This window comes from Phocoena sinus, chromosome 15 (genome assembly GCF_008692025.1).
Source record: "Phocoena sinus isolate mPhoSin1 chromosome 15, mPhoSin1.pri, whole genome shotgun sequence".
Classification (NCBI taxonomy): domain Eukaryota; kingdom Metazoa; phylum Chordata; class Mammalia; order Artiodactyla; family Phocoenidae; genus Phocoena; species Phocoena sinus.
Window position 1 is genome coordinate 27,458,545 of NC_045777.1, and position 18,608 is coordinate 27,477,152.

The 18,608-nt window shown below is 51.5% G+C and overlaps 1 protein-coding gene across 2 annotated transcripts; it reads left to right on the top strand.

Moving 5' to 3' along the window:
- Positions 1-1,325: 1,325 nt before the first annotated feature.
- TRIB3 (tribbles pseudokinase 3) lies at positions 1,326-12,846 on the top strand. 2 transcript variants are annotated; one of them, XM_032604462.1, is made up of 4 exons: positions 1,326-1,551; positions 4,968-5,258; positions 8,330-8,622; positions 11,491-12,846. In XM_032604462.1, exons 2-4 carry the CDS (start codon positions 4,968-4,970, stop codon positions 11,990-11,992), a joined length of 1,086 nt encoding a protein of 361 aa, XP_032460353.1. In that variant the 5' UTR covers positions 1,326-1,551; the 3' UTR covers positions 11,993-12,846. The 2 variants fall into 2 exon arrangements, with proteins under 2 accessions (XP_032460353.1, XP_032460354.1); XM_032604463.1 differs by having other exon boundaries at positions 1,326-1,546.
- Positions 12,847-18,608: the final 5,762 nt, after the last annotated feature.

Here is an 18,608-nt window from a genome sequence, read left to right on the forward strand (position 1 = left end):
TGTTACTGCTGAGTTCCCAGCACTTAGAGCAGGGTCTGACACAGCATGAAACAAAGTTAGGAATGTATAAGCAAACGCAGCCACAGTCTGGCTTCAGAGAGGTGCTGGGAAAACAACATCCCAGCCTTTCCTTGCCCCCTACAGCTGTGCCAGTGTCCAGCTGAGTCTAGGTCCTGGTGTAGAAAATGAGTTCATTCATCCCTCCCAGGCATGGGAGTCTCCAGGGTTAAATGAGATCCCAGAACCACCTGGTGTGCCCTGAAGGCTCTGAGATACAGGTGAGCTGGTCCCTGGAGTTCTGCAACCAAGGAAACAAAGGTGACTCCACCTGCCTCCCATCAACCTCTGCCTGGAGGAGTTATTTTTCGACACTGGTGAATTCAGACATCAAGGCCTTAAAGGGATTGGACCCCTGGGGCTGCACAGGGATGCTTCAACAAACAGTGAGTGGCACCTGGGCTTCCCACACCTGGGATGCAAGTCCTGTTACAGGTGCCGTCCCTCTCTGAGCCTCCACTGTCTCCACTCTGTTTACTGAGCATCTACCATGTGCCACGCATTCTAAGCATTTAACATTTGTTAACTTATTTAATCCATTTCCTGAGGTAGCACAGTGGGTCTGGGCACAGTGGGTCTGGGCAGAGTTAGGGTCTGGGCACACTTAGGCAGGCCGGTTCCAGGGGACTTGCTTTTAACTACCAGGCTGCACTGCCTCTATTAAATGAGTGCTGTGAAGCCCACCAGAACCCAGGCCTCCCCAGGGCACCACAGTGGTTCTGTTGAGCTCAGAGTCAGCTCCTAAGTCTGTGGTCTTTGCAAAGCTCCTGGGTTGCTTTCCCATAGCTGGGCCTCAGGCTGCCCCTTAGCAGAATGGGGGAGAATGGAGCTTCCTGCCTGCCCAGGGTTCTCCTAAAAGTTTAATAAAGCAATGGTGGGCAAGTGCTTTATTACCGCGGGGGGCGGGGCACCCAGAAAACTGTCACGGTTTGCTCTTTTTCTCCTCCGCCCCATCCTGAGAAAGAAGGATGTTCTTCTATTTCACAGATGGGAAAACTGAGACTCAGAAAAGCAAAAAGCTTTTTCCAAGGTGATAGGGAGAGCCAGCCTCCGGCATCGCTTTGAATCTTCGAGTACGGGGCGGGAGGGGTAGGCAGGGGGCGGGGGTGGAGACAAGACACCCCTAGAGGGCAGGGAGGGGTTCCGGGACCGCCCGCGGACCGCACGGAAGGGGTGGGGCGGGGCGCCCTCGGAGGTGACCCCGGGGGGCGGGGCTCAGGGGATGGTGCAATCCCGGGCCTGAGGGCATCAGGCAGTGGCTGATTAGCTCAGGTTTACATCACCCGGGTCGGAGCTGTAGCCCGGCGCTCGGCGTCCCCGAGACATTCGCAGCGGAAGCGGCGGCGCCTCCGCACGCGTCCGGCTGCTGGGGACCGAAGCCAGAGCCCGACCCGGAGCCAAGCTCAGCCACGACGGAGCAGCGCGGGCCACCCGGGGGTGCCTGGGGACTCTGAGCTTGGCCGGCACCAGGACTCCGTCGCGCGCGAGGGCAGGGTACCCGGCGGGGGCGGGAGGCTGCGGCCGGAGGGGCTGAGGGGCGGCCGGGAGCCTCGGGGCGGCTGGTGTTGCCGCGTGTCACACGTACACACACACACACACACACACACACACAACTTTTAAGGAAACCCACGGTCCGGGGAGCGACCTGGGCTGAGTGTTCCCGCCGGGCCCAGGTGACGCGGCCCCACAGGGCGTGGGGTCGCCGAGCGTGGCCGAGCAGGCTGGCGGGAGGATGCGTACCCACGGGGCGTGGCAGCGTGTCCCGGGGGCGGAGGGTGTGTAGTGTCCGCATTTGTGTGAGTGTGGGGCGGGCAGGGGAGTTGTGTGGCTGGGTGCGAGGAGGTCTGTGGGGGTCACTGGGGGCCGGGGGGAGCCTGTCTACCTGTGGAATGTGTCCTTGCGGATCTGCTGGGGTCCGCGTGGGCCAGTGGGGTCCGGGTGGGGCTGTGTCTCCGGGGACCTTGCGAGCTATGCGGGAGGGCTGAGCACCGGGCGGCAGCTGCGGGCCGTGCGGGGACGGCGGTGCCGGTGGGCGCGGGGGCGGGGGCGGCGCAGGGTCAAGGGCAGCCAGGACGCGCGCGGCGTGAGGGCATGGGCCACGGGTGTGACGGGCCTGACGGCTACCGGTTTGCGAGCTGTAGGATGCGCGCGTATTCTGTTGTTGCCGACTGTGTGTGTTGTACCTGTTGATTCTGGGGTGTGGGGGCGAGGGCTCTTATCTCAGCCCAGGGGCCCAGCCTCCTTGCCTTTGCACGCCCCTCCCAGGCCCCTCGCCGGCCCTCGGTTTCCGCTGAACCTTCTGCTCCGGGACCCCCGCCTCTCCGCCGCTTCCTCTCCCACGGCTTCCGATCCCGGCTGCCGAGGACGGGGCGAGGCCGCCCACTGCCTTCGCTGTGGGGGCGTGGGGGCGGGGTGGGCGGGGGGGTCAGACTGAGCGTGTGGCCTTGTTGGTATCCGTCCTGCAGTCGTGAGTATGATAGTTGGGAGAGCTCTGTGTGCGTGTGCGTGCAAGCTTGCCGGTGGAGGGCGAGGTGTGTGTCTCTTAATAATGTGGGTGCCCCTCTCTGCCTTGTATGTGTGCCTTGGCTGGCTGGCTTGGACAGAGTGTGTTTTGGGGGGGGCGTGTGTACACCCGTCTGCCCTGGGTTGTGTGAATATGTGTGTTTGGTATGACCCGCCCTTATTCCCCTGGGAGTGTCAGGGAACAAGCAAGAGGTAGAAATTAGGGGCTGCCTCCATCCTACTGCAGAGATTTTAATCTTGCCCTGTGGCATGCAAATTCCCTTGTTCACCTATAGACTCAGTTACCCCATCTGTCCAATGGAGCTCATCCCAGGCCCTACCAGGCTCTGAGCCCTGGATAGGGCAAGAGCAGCCTGGGGTGCCGATGTGGCCATGGGAGAGCCACTCCAGGGAGTCTCAGGCTTTGCAGGGCACAAAGCATCTACACAGACAGGGATCATCTTGCTTTACTCTCTGAATAGCCAGTGCAGTAAGGAGTGTCATCCTAACCTCATCCCTGAAGAAGTTTCTGAGACTCCCAAGGGTAGCACGTCAGCATCTTCAGCTGTGAGTAATAATGATAATAATAATAACAAACCAACAGCAGTGACCATTTCCTGCACCTACCCTGCAACAGGGCCATGTTAATTTATTTGTATTTTCATTTCATCATTACAAAAATCTTACGGGGTTTACATCCACTTTACAGATGAGGGAATGGAGGCTCAGAAATTTTGAAGAACTTGCCTAGGGCTCTCCAGCCAGGAAGGGTCTGAGCCAGGATGACATCCAGGGAATATCTGATTACAGTCACCCCCTAATGCATTCTTACCAAGATGGGATTATGGTCTTTCATTCGAGATGGGGGCTCCCTCCCTCCCAAGGCAGCCCATGCATTTGGGAGCCCATGTATTTGGCAGCCCATGCATTTGGCATGATTGGAGAGATGGGCTTCAGTCAGAGAACTGACTGAGTGATGTTTCCCCCAATCCTGCCTAGGACTGTTGGGAAGGTCTTCACGTGGCTGAAGTCTGTCTCCCTCTCACACCTCATACCTGGGTCTCCTTGTTCCTCATCTGGAGCCTGGATGGGTGGGCAGACGGGTCCTGGAGAGAGCCTTTCCTCCCTGACATGCCTTTGCCCTCTCCTCCACCCACCGCACACACAGTGACACAGCTGTACCCGGGGTGGGGGTGTGGGGTGCTTCCTCTGAAGTTGAATGAGTGAATCTTGGGGCTTTGAGAGACCTCCCCTCCCTGCCTCATTCTCACCTGATGGTGAAACTGAGCTGGCTGGTGGACTAACTCTGCATGTAGACAAAGTTCACCTTTTAAAAAAGAAATACACTCCATCTGATTTGAAATACTCAAGCACTAAATGAATGTGGAATCTTTATTTTAAATTATTGAAATTGAAAATTCCCTTGCCTCCCTACCAAATCCCTTCCTCTCCTGGAGTCTCTCAGGAGGCCAGAAGCTACTGTGGCCAATTTAGTCTGGGTCCTTCCAGACCTTTTCCTGTGCATTTACACACCTATATATACAAATATGCAGATACATCATATTACATGCTGGTGGGGTTTTTTACATAAATGAGATCATCTTGGGTACATTGTTCAGCAGCTAGCTTTGTTCACTTGACAATAAGTATATTCATTCCAGAACATCCATTCATATGTAAATTCAGTATACACTGATTCATCATCCTTCATCATCCCTACTCCCCCTCCCCCTCCTTGCATCCCTCCCTACCTTTCAGAGGTAATAGCTGCCTATACTACAGCACTCAACAGATACAGTGCAAAGTCTCTCTTCCTCCCTCTCACCAACCATCAAGTCCACCTCTCCACTGTACTTTTTTTTCACTTAACATTTCACTCTGGAGATCTTTCCAATTAGCACATAAAGAATTTCCTCAGTCTTATATGGCTACAACTGTTCCACATATAGAGAAATATAATGTATTTAACCAGTCTCCTAATGATGGGCATTTAATTGTTTCTATCGTATGGGCTGTAGGGATAACCTTGTACTTGCATCATTGCATCAGTATGTAGAGAGTTCCTGGTCTTTTTCAGAGCTGTATAGTATTCCACTGTGTGGCTGTACCGTGATGTTTTAACCAGTCTTCTACTGCAGGACATCTGGGGGAATTTCCTGCTTTTTGCTGTTAGACACAAGGCTCTGATTAGCAGCCTTTCACATATTTAATTTTTTGGTAGGCATTTAAATTGGAGGATAAATTCCCAGAAGTGGGACACCCAGTCAAGGGTATACGCATTTGTCCATTTAATGCATACCGCCGAGTCACCCTTCATAAAGGCTGTGCCAGTGTACCCTCCCACCAGCAGACGAAAAGAGGGGACACCGAGCAGCCTTATTTTAGTGCTTTTCTCCCCTTCTTTCTAGATGCAAGCCACCGCTCTGGCTATTCCTGAGGGTGCCCCCTCCAGGAAGAAGCGGTTGGAGTTGGATGATGACCTAGACACAGAGTGTCCCACCCAGAAACATGCTCGATGTGGGCCCCAGCCCAGGCTGCCCTCCTGCCAACTGCCCCTGAGCCCACCCCCTGCTCCAGTTCACACCCCTGCTGTGACCACTGCCTCCAGGCTTGGACCCTATGTTCTCCTGGAGCCTGAGGAGGGCAGCCGGACCTACCGCACCCTGCACTGCCCCACAGGCACGGAGTACATCTGCAAGGTACATGCCCCAGGGACCACTGTCCCCAAGCATCACAGGGGGCTGGGAAAGGATTGCCAGGGCTGAGGGACCCTTATATTAATTTAGTTCTGTTTTTGTTGGGGAAGCAACCAGTGAATCCCCAGCTCTCTGTCAAGCTCCAGGCTGGGCTGAAACCGAGAGGTAAAGCAGATGGTCCCAGCCCTGGGGGAATTCACAGCTTAGGCCCCATAGTAGGATAAATGTTGCTGGGGTGGAACTTAGGGGCCATGAGAGCACAGAGAAGCCTCCAGTATATTCAAAGGCAGAGTCAGAAAAGGCTGGGTAGGAGTCAACCAGGGAAAAGTGGGAGAAGGGAGTTCCAGGCAGGGGAAACAGAGGCCTACAGGATTGAGGGCATGGCACTTCAGAGAATTAAAAGGACTTCATTATGGCCGGAGTGGAGAGGGGGTGCAGACAGGGCCAGCAGATGAGAGCTCGCTGCCACTGGTTGTGAAAGCATTAGGAAGAAGCCCCCACTAGGCTCTGGGGAGCCATTTAAAGTATTTGCACAGGGTAAGATGAGATATGGTAGACATCAGAACTCCTGGGAGCCTGGAGGTCATTGGGCCTACCAGTGGCCATTTTACAGATGGAAAGACTGAGGTCGAGAGGAGAAGGGCCGTGCATGAAGCCACATGGCATCAAGCCTGGATCCTAGGGCGCAGTCCAGGGTTCCTGACAGAAATCAGAGTTCTTGGCAGAATTCAGGCAACAGGCAGGGCCAAGTGACCCATACAGGACGCTGCCAGGTCTCAGCTCACAAGGACAGAGATGAGAAAGCATAATCATAGGTATTTACTGTGCACCAGGTACTATGTTGATTGTCTGGTCTGCATCACTCCTCTAATCTTCACATAGTCTATGAGGTAGTTACTATTATTGGGCCCATTCTATAGATAGAGGACAGGCTCTGAGGTTCAGAAAGCTGTGGTTACTTGCCACCTCACAAAGCCAAGAGGTGTCAGAGCTGAGATTGGGCCCAAGCAGGTTAAGCCCAGAGCCGTGGGCCTCATGCTAGGACAGGTGGTTCAGATACAAGCAGGGCAGGTTTGCTCTGGTGGGCAGGGGTAAGGAGGATAGGGAGACCCAGGTACACAGGGAGGGGTAGAAGGGGGCTGGGTCCCCTTGGGAAGGCACAGAGAGGCAGAGGGACTGAAGCCTCCATCCACCTGGGAGGAGCAGCTCCTGTTGATGGGGGTGCAGCGGGCAGGGCCAGATCTGGACATCACACTGGGCTCTGGGCTGCCCGATGCCGGTCCCCAGGGCTACCCCAGGTGCTCTAAGGAACCCCTGAACTCTGGGTCCCCTTCCTGCAGCACCACAGGTTTTTTTCTGTTCCCCTGGGGAGGGAGGTCCATGCTGAGAGGAATGACCATGGCAAGTTGGAGCCAGAAGCACCATGCTTTCACATGGTCCCGGACATTCAGGAACATTTAAAGAAATCTTCTGGGATGTGCCTGTTCCTATGTCCAGCATGAACTGTGGGGGCCGACCTGCCGTTTCCACATTGCCTAGGCTTTTCTGGTCGGTGTGTAGAAAGATCTACATCCTGTCTTCCTAGATTATTGCCTTATTCATTAATTCAACAAACTCTCAGTGAGCACTTGTATGTGCCATGCACCATGCACCATGTAGCTGCTGTGGCTCAAAAGTAGACCAAGCTCTGCCTCCACAGTTCGCGCTGGGGGTGAATGAGTGAAATGTACATCAGGTGATCTTAACTGCTATGGAGAAAAACTGGGAGCTGGGAGAGAAGGGTGTGGGGAGGGGAGGGGGTGAAGGTGATCTTAGCTGGGAAGTCCAGAAAGACCTCTTTGAGGAGGTGACTTTGAGCAGTGACTTGCACTGGGGGAGCCAGCCCTGTGGGTATCTAGAGGAGAACATTCAGGTGGCAGGAAAAGCAAGTGCAAATGCTCAGAGGCAGGGATGCACTTGCCCTGACTTTTAAAAAAGTCTCCGTTTTTGGATTATTGCCTCCAAGCCACCCCAACTGTTTTGTTTTAATGCATCTACTTACATTTTTTCGTGGATTAAATATGTATATGCTTTATTTATTTATTTTTATTTTCTGTGTGTCACAGACAAAATAACAAGCAAGGGGTTTAAAGGCAGATAAACCAAAGTGAGTAGACTGCTCTACCACTGATTAGCTATGTGGCTTCCAAGTCACCTTCCTCTGAACATCCTTTCAGGAATATGGCAAGGTTTCCATCTAATGTCCATAAAGCCCCTAGCATGTTTCCCCACAATCTCCCCACTCTCACCACAGGCCCCACCTTCCTCCCCCACCCCATTTTAGCCATACTGATCTTTGGCTGGGTTTCTAGAGCAGCTCAGGTTCTTTCCTGCCTCAGGGCCTTTGCACTTCCTGTGCCTCCCACCTAGAAAGCTTATCCCTTGGGCACCTCAATCATTCAGGTCACTTCCTCAGAGTCCCTTCCAGACTACACTTTCTAAAATAGGTGCCCCCTGCCAGAATACTCTTTATTCCAGCATTCCTTTGTAATTCTCATCAGAATTTGTAAGTATTTAGCTTTTTTGGCCTGTTTACTGTCTCATGTATTGGACTATGGGCACTAGGAGGGCAGGGACCATGGCTGTCAGTCAAGTTAGCGCCCCAGTGGCTGGTACAGGTAGGCATTCAATGCCTGCTTGTGGAATAAAGGAAAGGGTGGGTGGGCAGTGAATCCTAGAGAATGGTAGCCATATTGATGATGAGGGGAAGGATGAGTTACTTCTGCATGATCTCCTCTTTTGGACTCCCTCTGTTTGGGGGGGTTATTTTTGTTCAGGTTACCTGTTATTTTAAATTATCTGAGGTTTAAGGCCATATGAGCTCGCAGCTAAGAGCACAGATGATGGAGAACAGGAATTCAGTCGCAGCTCTGTCCCTTGCTGGCCATGTGGCCCTCCGCTTGGTCAGGATTGAGTGACCTGCTGCTGAAGCGCTGGGGCACAAGGCCCAGCACACAGTAGTTGGCTGTGACTGGCTGCAAGGCTGACCTGGGCCCCACGGGGTCCCCACCCGTGTTCACACCATGCTCCCACAGATGTACCCGGCCTGCGAGGCCCTGGCGGTGCTGGAGCCCTACTTGCGGCTGCCCCACCACTGCCATGTGGCCCGGCCGGTGGAGGTCCTGACAGGCACGCGGCACCTCTACGCCTTCTTCCCACGGCCGCATGGGGACATGCACAGCCTGGTGCGCCGCCGGCGGCGCCTCCTGGAGCCCGAGGCCGCAGCGCTCTTCCGCCAGATGGCCACCATCCTGGCACACTGCCACCAGCACGGGCTGGTCCTGCGCGACCTCAAGCTGCAGCGCTTCGTCTTTACTGACCCGGAGAGGTGAGCGTGGCCACGGCTCAGGCCTTGACTGATGTTCTGGTCACAGTTAGATTGAGGTCACGCATTTTTGGCAAGAATACCACAGAAGCCATAGGGCCTTCTCAGCCCATCCTATCAGGAGATACGGGCTGCTGATACGGATTGCTGTGATGTTAACCTCAATCTTTGGTTAAGGTGGCTTCTGCCAAGATTCTCCACTGGAAGTTTCCTAATTTACCATTTATAATTAATAAACACCTTGAGGGCTTCCCTGGTGGCGCAGTGGTTGAGAGTCCGCCTGCCGATGCAGGGGACATGGGTTCATGCACCGGTCTGGGAAGATCCCACATGCCACGGAGCGGCTGGGCCGGTGAGCCATGGCCACTGAGCCTGCGCATCCGGAGCCTGTGCTCCGCAACGGGAGAGGCCACAACAGTGAGAGGCCCACAAAAATAAATAAATAAATAAATAAATAAATAAATAAATAAATAAATACCTTGGGCAATACCTTGTAATTAATCAGTACTCTGAGGTTCTTTCAGGCTCTGCATGTAAATCTCCTGTTTCTCCTTAAACTTTCACCCACTAATTTCAGCCACCATCCATTCTGCCTGTAGCAGTTATTCCTAGGATGTTTGCCTAAGGGTGGTTTTCGAATTCCTTTTACATTCTATACTAAAATGAACATGCTTTTGGTAAGAAGTGGAATGTAAGTTTTATAATGATTTTTAAGCTAATACACAGCTTCAAATAATTTTGAGCTTAGGGTGAGTACAACACCCCCAGACCACCCAGAAGTGAGAAAAGTACTTTCTTCCCTTTTCAAGGCAATAGTTTGAGAAGCACCATCAGAAGAGGGATGGTGGAATCAGACAAACCTGGGTTCAAATTCTGGTTCTACTTTTTAACTTGCAGTTTGTCCTTGAGCAATGGCTTCACCTGCCTGAAGCTTGACTTCTTTTTTTTTTTTTGGCGGTACGCGGGCCTCTCACTGTTGTGGCCTCTCCCGTTGCGGAGCACAGGCTCCGGACGCGCAGGCTCAGCGGCCATGGCTCACAGGCCCAGCCGCTCCGCGGCATGTGGGATCTTCCCGGACCGGGGCACGAACCCGTGTCCCCTGCATCGGCAGGTGGACTCTCAACCACTGCGCCACCAGGGAAGCCCCGAACCTTGACTTCTTTATCTGAAAAATGGGCCAATAATGCTAACACCTCAGCCCACCCCCTGTGCAGTGATTCACAGGACCAGTCAGCATTTTCAGACAGGCACCCAGGAAGTGGTGCCATGGGAACAAGATTAATAGCAGTGGTAATAGTAAGCTTCCTATTAAAGTAGTCTAGAGTGCTCTGTGGGAGTTATTTATAATTAATTAATTAATTTATTTATGGCTGCGTTGGGTCTTCATTGCTGCACACGGGCTTTCTCTAGTTGTGGCTAGCGGGGGCTACTATTTGTTGCGGTGCACGGGCTCCTCATTGTGGTGGCTTCTCTTGTTGCCAAGCACAGGCTCTAGGCACGTGGACTTCAGTAGTTGTGGCACGCGGGCTCAGTAGTGGTGGCTCGTGGGCTCTAGAGCACAGGCTCAGTAGTTATGGCACACGGGCTTAGTTGCTCTTCAGCATATGGGATCGTCCCAGACCAGGGCTCGAACCCATGTCCCCTGCAGTGGCAGGCGGATTCTTAACCACGGTGCCACCAGGGAAGCCCCGTGGGAGTTATTTAAAGCAGAAGTTGCAAATGGTGGTCTACACACCCTTTTTTTTTTTGCCCCACATTCCTGTTCGTTTGTGTTTTTAATTAAAATTGGTTGCGGGAATCCGCTGGTGGTCCAGTGGTTGGGACTTTAGGCTTCCACTGCGGGGGCCCCAAGTTTGATCCCTGGTCAGGGAACTGGGATCCCACAGGCCACAGGGCATGGCCAAAAAATTAAAAAAAGAAAAAAGGGACTTTCCTGGTGGTCCAGTGGTTATCCATGCTCCCAATGCAGGGGGCCCCCGTTCGATCCCTGGTCAGGGAACTAAGATCCCACATACCTCAACTAAGCCCGCGTGCCGCAACTACTGAGCCTGCGCCACAACTAGAGAGCCCGTGCACCACAATAAAGACCCAGTGCACCACAATAAAGACCCAGTGCAGCCAAAATTAATTAATTAATTAAAAAAATAAATAAAATTGGTTGCTAACTTTTTAAAAGCTGGGATTTTTTTCATTAAAATATGATCTCTGACTTCTCTTGTGGAAAAGGGGACCATGGAGCCACCTGGGAACTACATAAGCAGCTCATAGCGCTGGCTCTGGGCTGGAGAGAGCCAGGATTCAATCCCAGCCCTGCTTCCCGTGGCTGCAAAATGGCCTCTTCCTCATCGGTTGTGTGAGGGTGAAATGACATACACCAGGTAGAAGCTCAGCCCAGGGTCAGGTTCGCAGAGGACACTCCAAATACTGACTGTAATGTTGTTAGTGGTGCCCTTTTTAGGCAGGGTTTGTGCTGAGATAGTTGGCACAGTCCCCACTTCCTACTTCTAATTTTGTTACCTGCCTAGACCCTAAGTTTGCATCTGGCTTAATAGAGGCTTAATGCCCTCAGCCACCTGAGTACCCACCTCCCCACACCGGGCCCCTGCCCCACAGACAGTTGGGAAATGTGTTCCTCTCAGAGTCCTAGTTCAAATTTAATTGCTCTGTGACCTTAAGACATGACTTAATCTCTCTGAGCCTAGACTTCCTCATCTGTAATACGGGATTAATCAATGATCCAGCCTCACAGGACTGGCTCATGTCTGGCAAATGCCAGCAGGCACTTGGGAAACGGGTGCCATTAAGTGTGACAATGTAGGGTGGTGGCGTGGGGGTCCCACTATCTGACCCCCTGTCTCTCCCCCTGCACAGGACAAAGCTGGTGCTGGAGAACCTGGAGGATGCCTGTGTGCTGACCGGGCCTGACGACTCCTTGTGGGACAAGCACGCATGCCCAGCCTATGTGGGCCCCGAGATCCTCAGTTCCCAGCCATCCTACTCGGGCAAGGCGGCAGACGTCTGGAGCCTGGGCGTGGCCCTCTTCACCATGCTGGCTGGCCACTACCCCTTCCAGGACTCAGAGCCTGCTCTGCTCTTTGGCAAGATCCACCGTGGAGCCTTCGCCCTGCCCGAGGGCCTCTCGGCCCCGGCCCGCTGCCTGGTCCGCTGCCTCCTCCGAAGGGAGCCAGCTGAGCGGCTCACGGCCTCAGCCATCCTGCTGCACCCTTGGCTGCGGGAGAATGTGATCCCTACACCCCCCTCGCGATCCAGCCTCTGCGAGGCTGACCAGGTGGTCCCAGAAGGGCTGGGGCTGGAGGAGGTGGAGGAGGAGGTGGAGGAGGAGGGAGAGAGAGATGTGTGTCTCTACGGCTAACGCGACCCTACTGGACTCTCAGCCCCAGACTGCCAGTTGAGGCTGGGGTATCTCTAAGCTCTCTCCTGCCTCTTTGAACTGAGCCGAACCTTAAGTGCCTTCTGGGAGGGAGAGGGGAGGAAGTGTGCATGGAGCGTGCTGGATGCACACACCTGTGCGCGTGAGCGCGTGCCTCACCGAGTCCTCGGGAGCTCACTGTGTCAAGCGCCGCTCCCAGTGCTGGGAACACAGCAGTGAACGACAGAGACGAAGCTCCTGCTGACAGAGTTGACGACATTTTCCATGCCCACCGGGCAGTGTCTACACTGAGCACCCACAGTGCAGGTATCGGCATCCACTCATGCTGATGCCCAGGCACCTCTGACATGGGACAGTCCCTTTCACAAACAACCCAGCTGCCTTTGTATCTTGCACCTTTTCAGAGAAAGGGAAGCATCCCTGTGCCAAAGGCTCCAGGCCCCTCCCCTGTAACTCAGGACTCTAGAGCCCAGACCATGCTGGGAATTGTGCTCCCAGCAGCTCTGTCCTCTTGGTCAAGGGCTTCTCCATCCAGGCCTGAGCCAAGGATTTGGGCTAGAAGATCAAGAGTGCAAATGGTGAGGCTGGTCTTCATCTAACTCAAAGAGTAGTTTGGAGTGAAGGGCCAGGCCTGTCCACCTCAGTGACCCCTGACCTGAGCACCGGAGTTGGGGGCCGGTATCAGGCAGGTTCTGTCCCCTGGCCTCCTGAAAAGTCCCAAGCTCTGTTCTGGGGACACTTGGGGTCCAGGACCCTATGTCAACACTGTGGGTTTTGGATGCCATGAGTATATGTTTTTATCTTGTGCCTAATAAAGGAATTATGAAGTACTGTCATTTTCTCCTGGTTATTTCATCCATCTTCTCCTCCCCATCTCCTATGAGTTTTCCCTGCCTCCAAACCAGCCCCAGGGTGAAAGGCCAGAGGCCTTGTGTGTCAATCTCAGCTTGAGTGGTTCATGAGAACAGAAGACCCAGTAGGTCTTCCCTCATTCCCTGTGTTCCTTCTGGATGTCTTGGTGTCTCAGGATACTTTTTGGCTGCATGTAACTGAAACCGTGAGTTAAAGTGGCTTTGAAAAGAAGAAAACGTATTTCACACAAAGCAAGAGGTCGACAGGCAGGGAATGGGCTTCACGCTGGTTGATTCGGCTCTCAGAGCTGTTAGCAAGGACCTGGCTCCCTAGGCTCATTCTGTCTCTTTGCTCTGTTGTCCCAGGTAACTGCTGGTACAATGGCTACAGCAGTCCCAGGTGTCACATAAGAGAGACCCATGACCAGAGGAAGAAGGAGGGTGGCGTGGTAGTACTTGAGAACTCAGTACTCCGGAGTCAGGTTACCTGGAATTAAATCCTTTCTCCAACACTCACTAGCTGTTTGACGCTCGGCAAGTTTCTGAATCACTCTATACCTCAGATTCTTAATCTGTAAAATGAGGGATAATAATACCTAACTCAAGAGAATCAAATGGGTTATTTTAGCTAAAGCACTTCGAATAAACTGTGGCTGGCGTAACAAGTCCTCAGTCAGAGTTAGTTGTTCTCTCTCTAGCTTTTCCATGGGATGGGGAAATCTTTCCCAGGAGCACTCCTAACAGACGTTTTGGCCAGAACTGGGCCACTGTGACCTCCTGGCCAATCACCAGCAAGGGAAATGCAGTTATGTTAATTAATCATGCCAGTTCTCCAGCTGTAGGTGGGAGCAGCCTCCCTGAGGCTCATGCTACGTGTGGGGGGTTGGGAGGGTGGGGTAGTGATAAATGAACAAAATCAAATTCTGAGAAGGAGGAGGTAGCGGGAGAAAGCACGAGGAAGAGAACTGCGGTAGCTCGGCCAATAGCCTGCTAACTGCAGACAGGTGAAGGAAGCTATCCTAGATCCTCCAGCCAGCAGTTGACCCCCCAGCTGACTACAAATGCAGAGTTCAGTCAGGCTGACCCAGACCAGAAGAATTCCCCAACTGACCCACAGGATCATGGGCTAAATAAAATGATCATTGTTTTAAGCCATTAAGTTTTAGGGTGTTTTGTTACACAGCAAATGCTAACTAATATAGACAGGGACAAGTCAGCCTCCTCTCTGTGCACCCAGCATCACCCAGAACAGGGCCTAGCTCTGTCTAGGGTCTCATGGAGCAGTCCCCAACTTTCACCCTTCCCCCAAACCCTCCCATAGATCCTGCCCCAGCTCCCTCACAAGCTGTGTTCTCCCCGGTGCCTGTGGAACAAGGGCAAGGGGGGACAGCTTATAGAAAACGGGGGCTGCCAAGTGGCAGGTCTTTATCTACATTACACGGAGAGACTCATCTACGCCTCACGACAACTCCATGAGGCAGATGCTCTTGTCATTTCACAGATAAGAAAAATGAGGTTTACTATTTATTTATTTTGACCACACCACGTGGCTTGTGGGGTCTTAGTTCCCCGACCAAGGATTGAATCCAGGCCCATGGCAGTGAAAGCGTGGAGGCCTGACCACTGGACAGCCACTGAATTCCTGAAAAATGAGGTTGAGAGAGAGCAAAAGATTCATCCAAAACCACACAACAGAGAGAACAACCCACCTGGTTTTGCCTTGAAGCAGGAACTTTTGCTAAGGCCACACTGCGGCAGCCACAAGAAAACTGTCACATAAAAATGCAAATCCAAAAAAAAAAAAAAATACACATCCACTCTCGCCAAGCAGTACAATGCACATAACCACACCCCTGACTGCAATTAGTGGGGACTTTCGTGTTCTCTTTGTATTCATTGAATGATCACTGTATGAGAGTTTTACAATATCAAAGGTAATACATATATATTACTTTATATATTACAGGGAGAGAGGGACTGTTAGAAATTTAATTGGGGATTTTACATGCAATTGGGAACTCAACACAAAATATCACACCGTGGCCTGCCCGATTATTCATTCACCTAGGAATTCAACAACTATTCCTAATGCCAACCAACGGTAGAGCCGGTCCTATGCAAGACGGATGCAACGTGGTCCCTGCCCTCATGGACTTCAGTCTAACAGAGGAGACAGATGTTAAACAGATAACCACACAAATGAAGAAATTAATTACACCTGGTATGTTCTTTGTGGCAAAGACAAGCGTCACCAATAAGTCCCATGCTCCCCTACATGCCCTAGCCTCCCTTACAGTCACAGGACTAGTTCTGACCAATGGTGTGTGTGTAGAAGTGACATAGGAGTGGTCACTTCTGGGCTAAAGCAACTGAAAGCTGATGGGCCTCAATCCCTGTCTTTCCCTGCCACAACTACTTGAGGCCATGCGTTCCCTTAGCTACAAGATAGAGGAGGACCACCAGATCCACGCTGGATTTTACTGAGCAAGAAATGAAGCTTCCTATGTTAAGTCTTTGCAATTTGCAGTTTGTCTGTTGGGCAGTTAATGTTAATTACCATGACTAAGAAAAACTTGCCACAAGAGAAGGAAGGAAAATTCTCTTCCCCAGTAACTAGGCTGTATCGGTTTTTGCTGCATTACAAACCTCCAAACATAGTGGCTCGTGACTGTCTGTGTCAGCAGTTTGGGCTGGGCTTAGCTGGTCACTCACGCGGCTGCAGGCAAAGGGTGGCTCACCAGGACAGCTCAGCTTCACTCACTTGTCTGCCGATTGGCAGGCTCCAGGGAGCCTTGGCTAGGATGGCTCATCTCGGCTCTACGTGGTCTCAGCCTCCAACAGACTCAGCGCTGGCTCCTTCCTGGGGTGGTCTTGGGGTTTCAAAAAGCAACAAGAACAAATCCCAGTGCCCAAGCCGTGCTTCTGTCACATCGGCATGTCCCACGGACAGATCCAGGAGGTGGGGAAATTAATTCTCCCTCTCAGTGGGAGGACCTGAATATAATATGTGGCCTTTTTTTTTTCTTCAATAGACTACACGATGTATACTTGATCAAGTAAGTTGACTACAGTGTACCTAGAACCGAACCTGCAGGTAGTAGATCCCTGGGCCAACTGCTCGGTGTCTCTGGGCCTCAGACTGTTCCCTTCCTTTTGTGTGGTTAAGCCCTGCCCTTCCCTTGAGGCTGGACCTAGAGACTCTTCAGAGCGGGCATGCCCTCCCCTACACGCTGAAGCCCGAAGAACTGGGTTCTCAGAGGTGGTCAGTCAGTCCCCTAGGGTGCTTGTTTAAAATGCAGATCCCTGGACACTGCCCAGACCTAGTGAGTTAGAACACTTGGGGTTCTGAATCTTAACAATCACCCTGGGTGGTGCTGCTGAGCATCCGAGTAGGAGAACCTCTGTGTTTGGAGAAATCCTGCCTCCCTGGGGACTCAGAGAGCTCATGTTAGCGCCTCTCTGGTTTGTTTGCAAATGGGTGTAAAGAGGGCATAAATTCTACCTGCCTATGATGCTAGGATGGGTTCACAGATGTGGGGGGCTTTATCAGGTCAAAATCTCAGCCACCACCTAAGTTGTACCAGCATCCTGGGGAGAGACATGTAGCCCTCTTTCCCTCCTTGTTCTCTCTCCCCTCACCTGGCTTTGTGGCTCTGCACAGCACTTAGCACCACCTGGCAGGACATTCTCTATCATTTGTTTGCGTGAGTTTCATAAGTCCAAGGATACGCTTTGTTTACAACTGTCTCCCTGGCTCCAAGAACAGTGCCTGGCACACAGAGCTGCTCAATAAATGTTTGTAAATGCAAGTGGTTGCTGTGTAGATCCTACATGCCTAGAGCAGAGCCAGGACACTTATTAGGGATGGTTAATGTTTACGGGCACATACTACATGCCAGGCATGGTTCTAAGTGCTTTATATGCACTATCTCATTTGATACATGATAGCCAGATGGCCCTCGATGATCTGCAACACCTGGTATCCATGCCCTTGTATATAGTTCCCTCCTACCCTGAGCTGGGCTGACAGTGTAAATAATAGGAAACTGTGAAAATAAACGAGTATGACTTTAAGTACAGGCCATAAAATATATTATGGCTTCTGCCTTATTCTTCTGGATCATCTGTTCTGGGAAAAGCCGGCTGCCATGTTGCTAGGACACTCAAGTACCCTATGGAGACATACATGTGGTAAGGAACTTACACATTCTGCAAATAACCAGCACCAACCAGGCCTATGAGTGGGCTTTCTTGAACATCAATCCTCCAGCCTCAGTCAGGCCTTCAGATAACTGAAGCCCCAGCCAACATCTTAACTACAACCTCTGAGAGATCTTGAGCCAAAAACTACCTAAGAAACTGTTCCTGAATTCCTAACCCATAGAAACTCTGTGAGATCTATATGTTTATATTGTTTTAAGATGCTAAGTTTTGGGGTAATTTGCTATGTATCAATAACCAATAACTGATACAGATCCTAAAAACAGCCCTATGAGGGAGGGACAATGATGATCACCATTGTACAGAGGGAGAAACTGAGGCCCAGAGAGGGGAAATCTTTTGTCCAGGGCCACACAGATAGTGTAACTATGGGACTGAACCCAGGTTTGAATGACTACAGAGTCTACCCACTGGGATGAAAAATGTCCAAAGTGAGTGCCAGCTCTGCCCTTGAAGGATGAAGGCTAAGACCAGAACACTGAAAGAACGTATCTGCCTCCAGTACAAATTTGTGCTGGTGAATTCAGGGCTCAGGTGAACGTGACCATTATAAAACGGCAGGCTCAGAAGAAGAAAACAAGGCAATAGGAGTGAAAACCAGCAGAAACAGACACTCAGAGTTCAGACAGCAATACTATCAGATAGACATTATAAAACAGAAATGTTTAATGTGCTTAAATAAATATATAACAAGTTTGAAACTATGGCCAAAGTATAGGAAACTATATCAAGTAACAAAGTGGATTTGAAAACCTAAAAGAACTTCTAAAATGAAAAATACAATAACCAAAATAAAAAATTCAACAGATGGGTTAAACCACAGATTAGATGTGGCTAAAGAGGGAACTAGTGAGATAGAAAGCTGACATTAATCACAGAGGCAAGAGACTCCATAAATTTTTACAGACACATCATAGTGAAAATGTGAAAAGACAAAGAAAAAAATCTTAAAAGCAGTCAGAGGGAAAAAAACCAGAGAGATTACTTTCAAGAGAACAACAGTACAACATGGATGAACCTCAAAAACATTATGCAAATGGAAGAAATCAATCACAAAGAACCACATATTGTAAGACTAAATTTACATAAAGTGTCCAGAATAGGAAAATCTATAGAGACCAAAAGTAGACTAGTGCAGAGGGGGTTAGAGAGTAGGAGATAGTGTCTGCTATGGGTACAGGGTTTCTTTGGGGGGTGGTAAAAATGTTATAAAATTAGGGACTTCCCTGGTGGTCCCGTGGTTAAGAATCTGCTTTCCAATGCAAGGGAAGTGGGTTCAACCCCCTGTTCGGGGAATTAAGATCCCACATGCCGCAGGGCAACTAAGCTCACACGCTCTAGAGCCCGTGCGCCACAACTAGAAAGCCCATGTGCCGAAACTACTAAGCCTGCATGCCAAAACTAGAGAGCCCACGTGCCGCAACAAAGAGCCCGTGCGCCACAACGAAAGATCCCGCATGCTGCAACAAAGATCCCGCATGCCGCAACTAAGACTCGACGCAGCCAAATAAATAAAAATAAATATA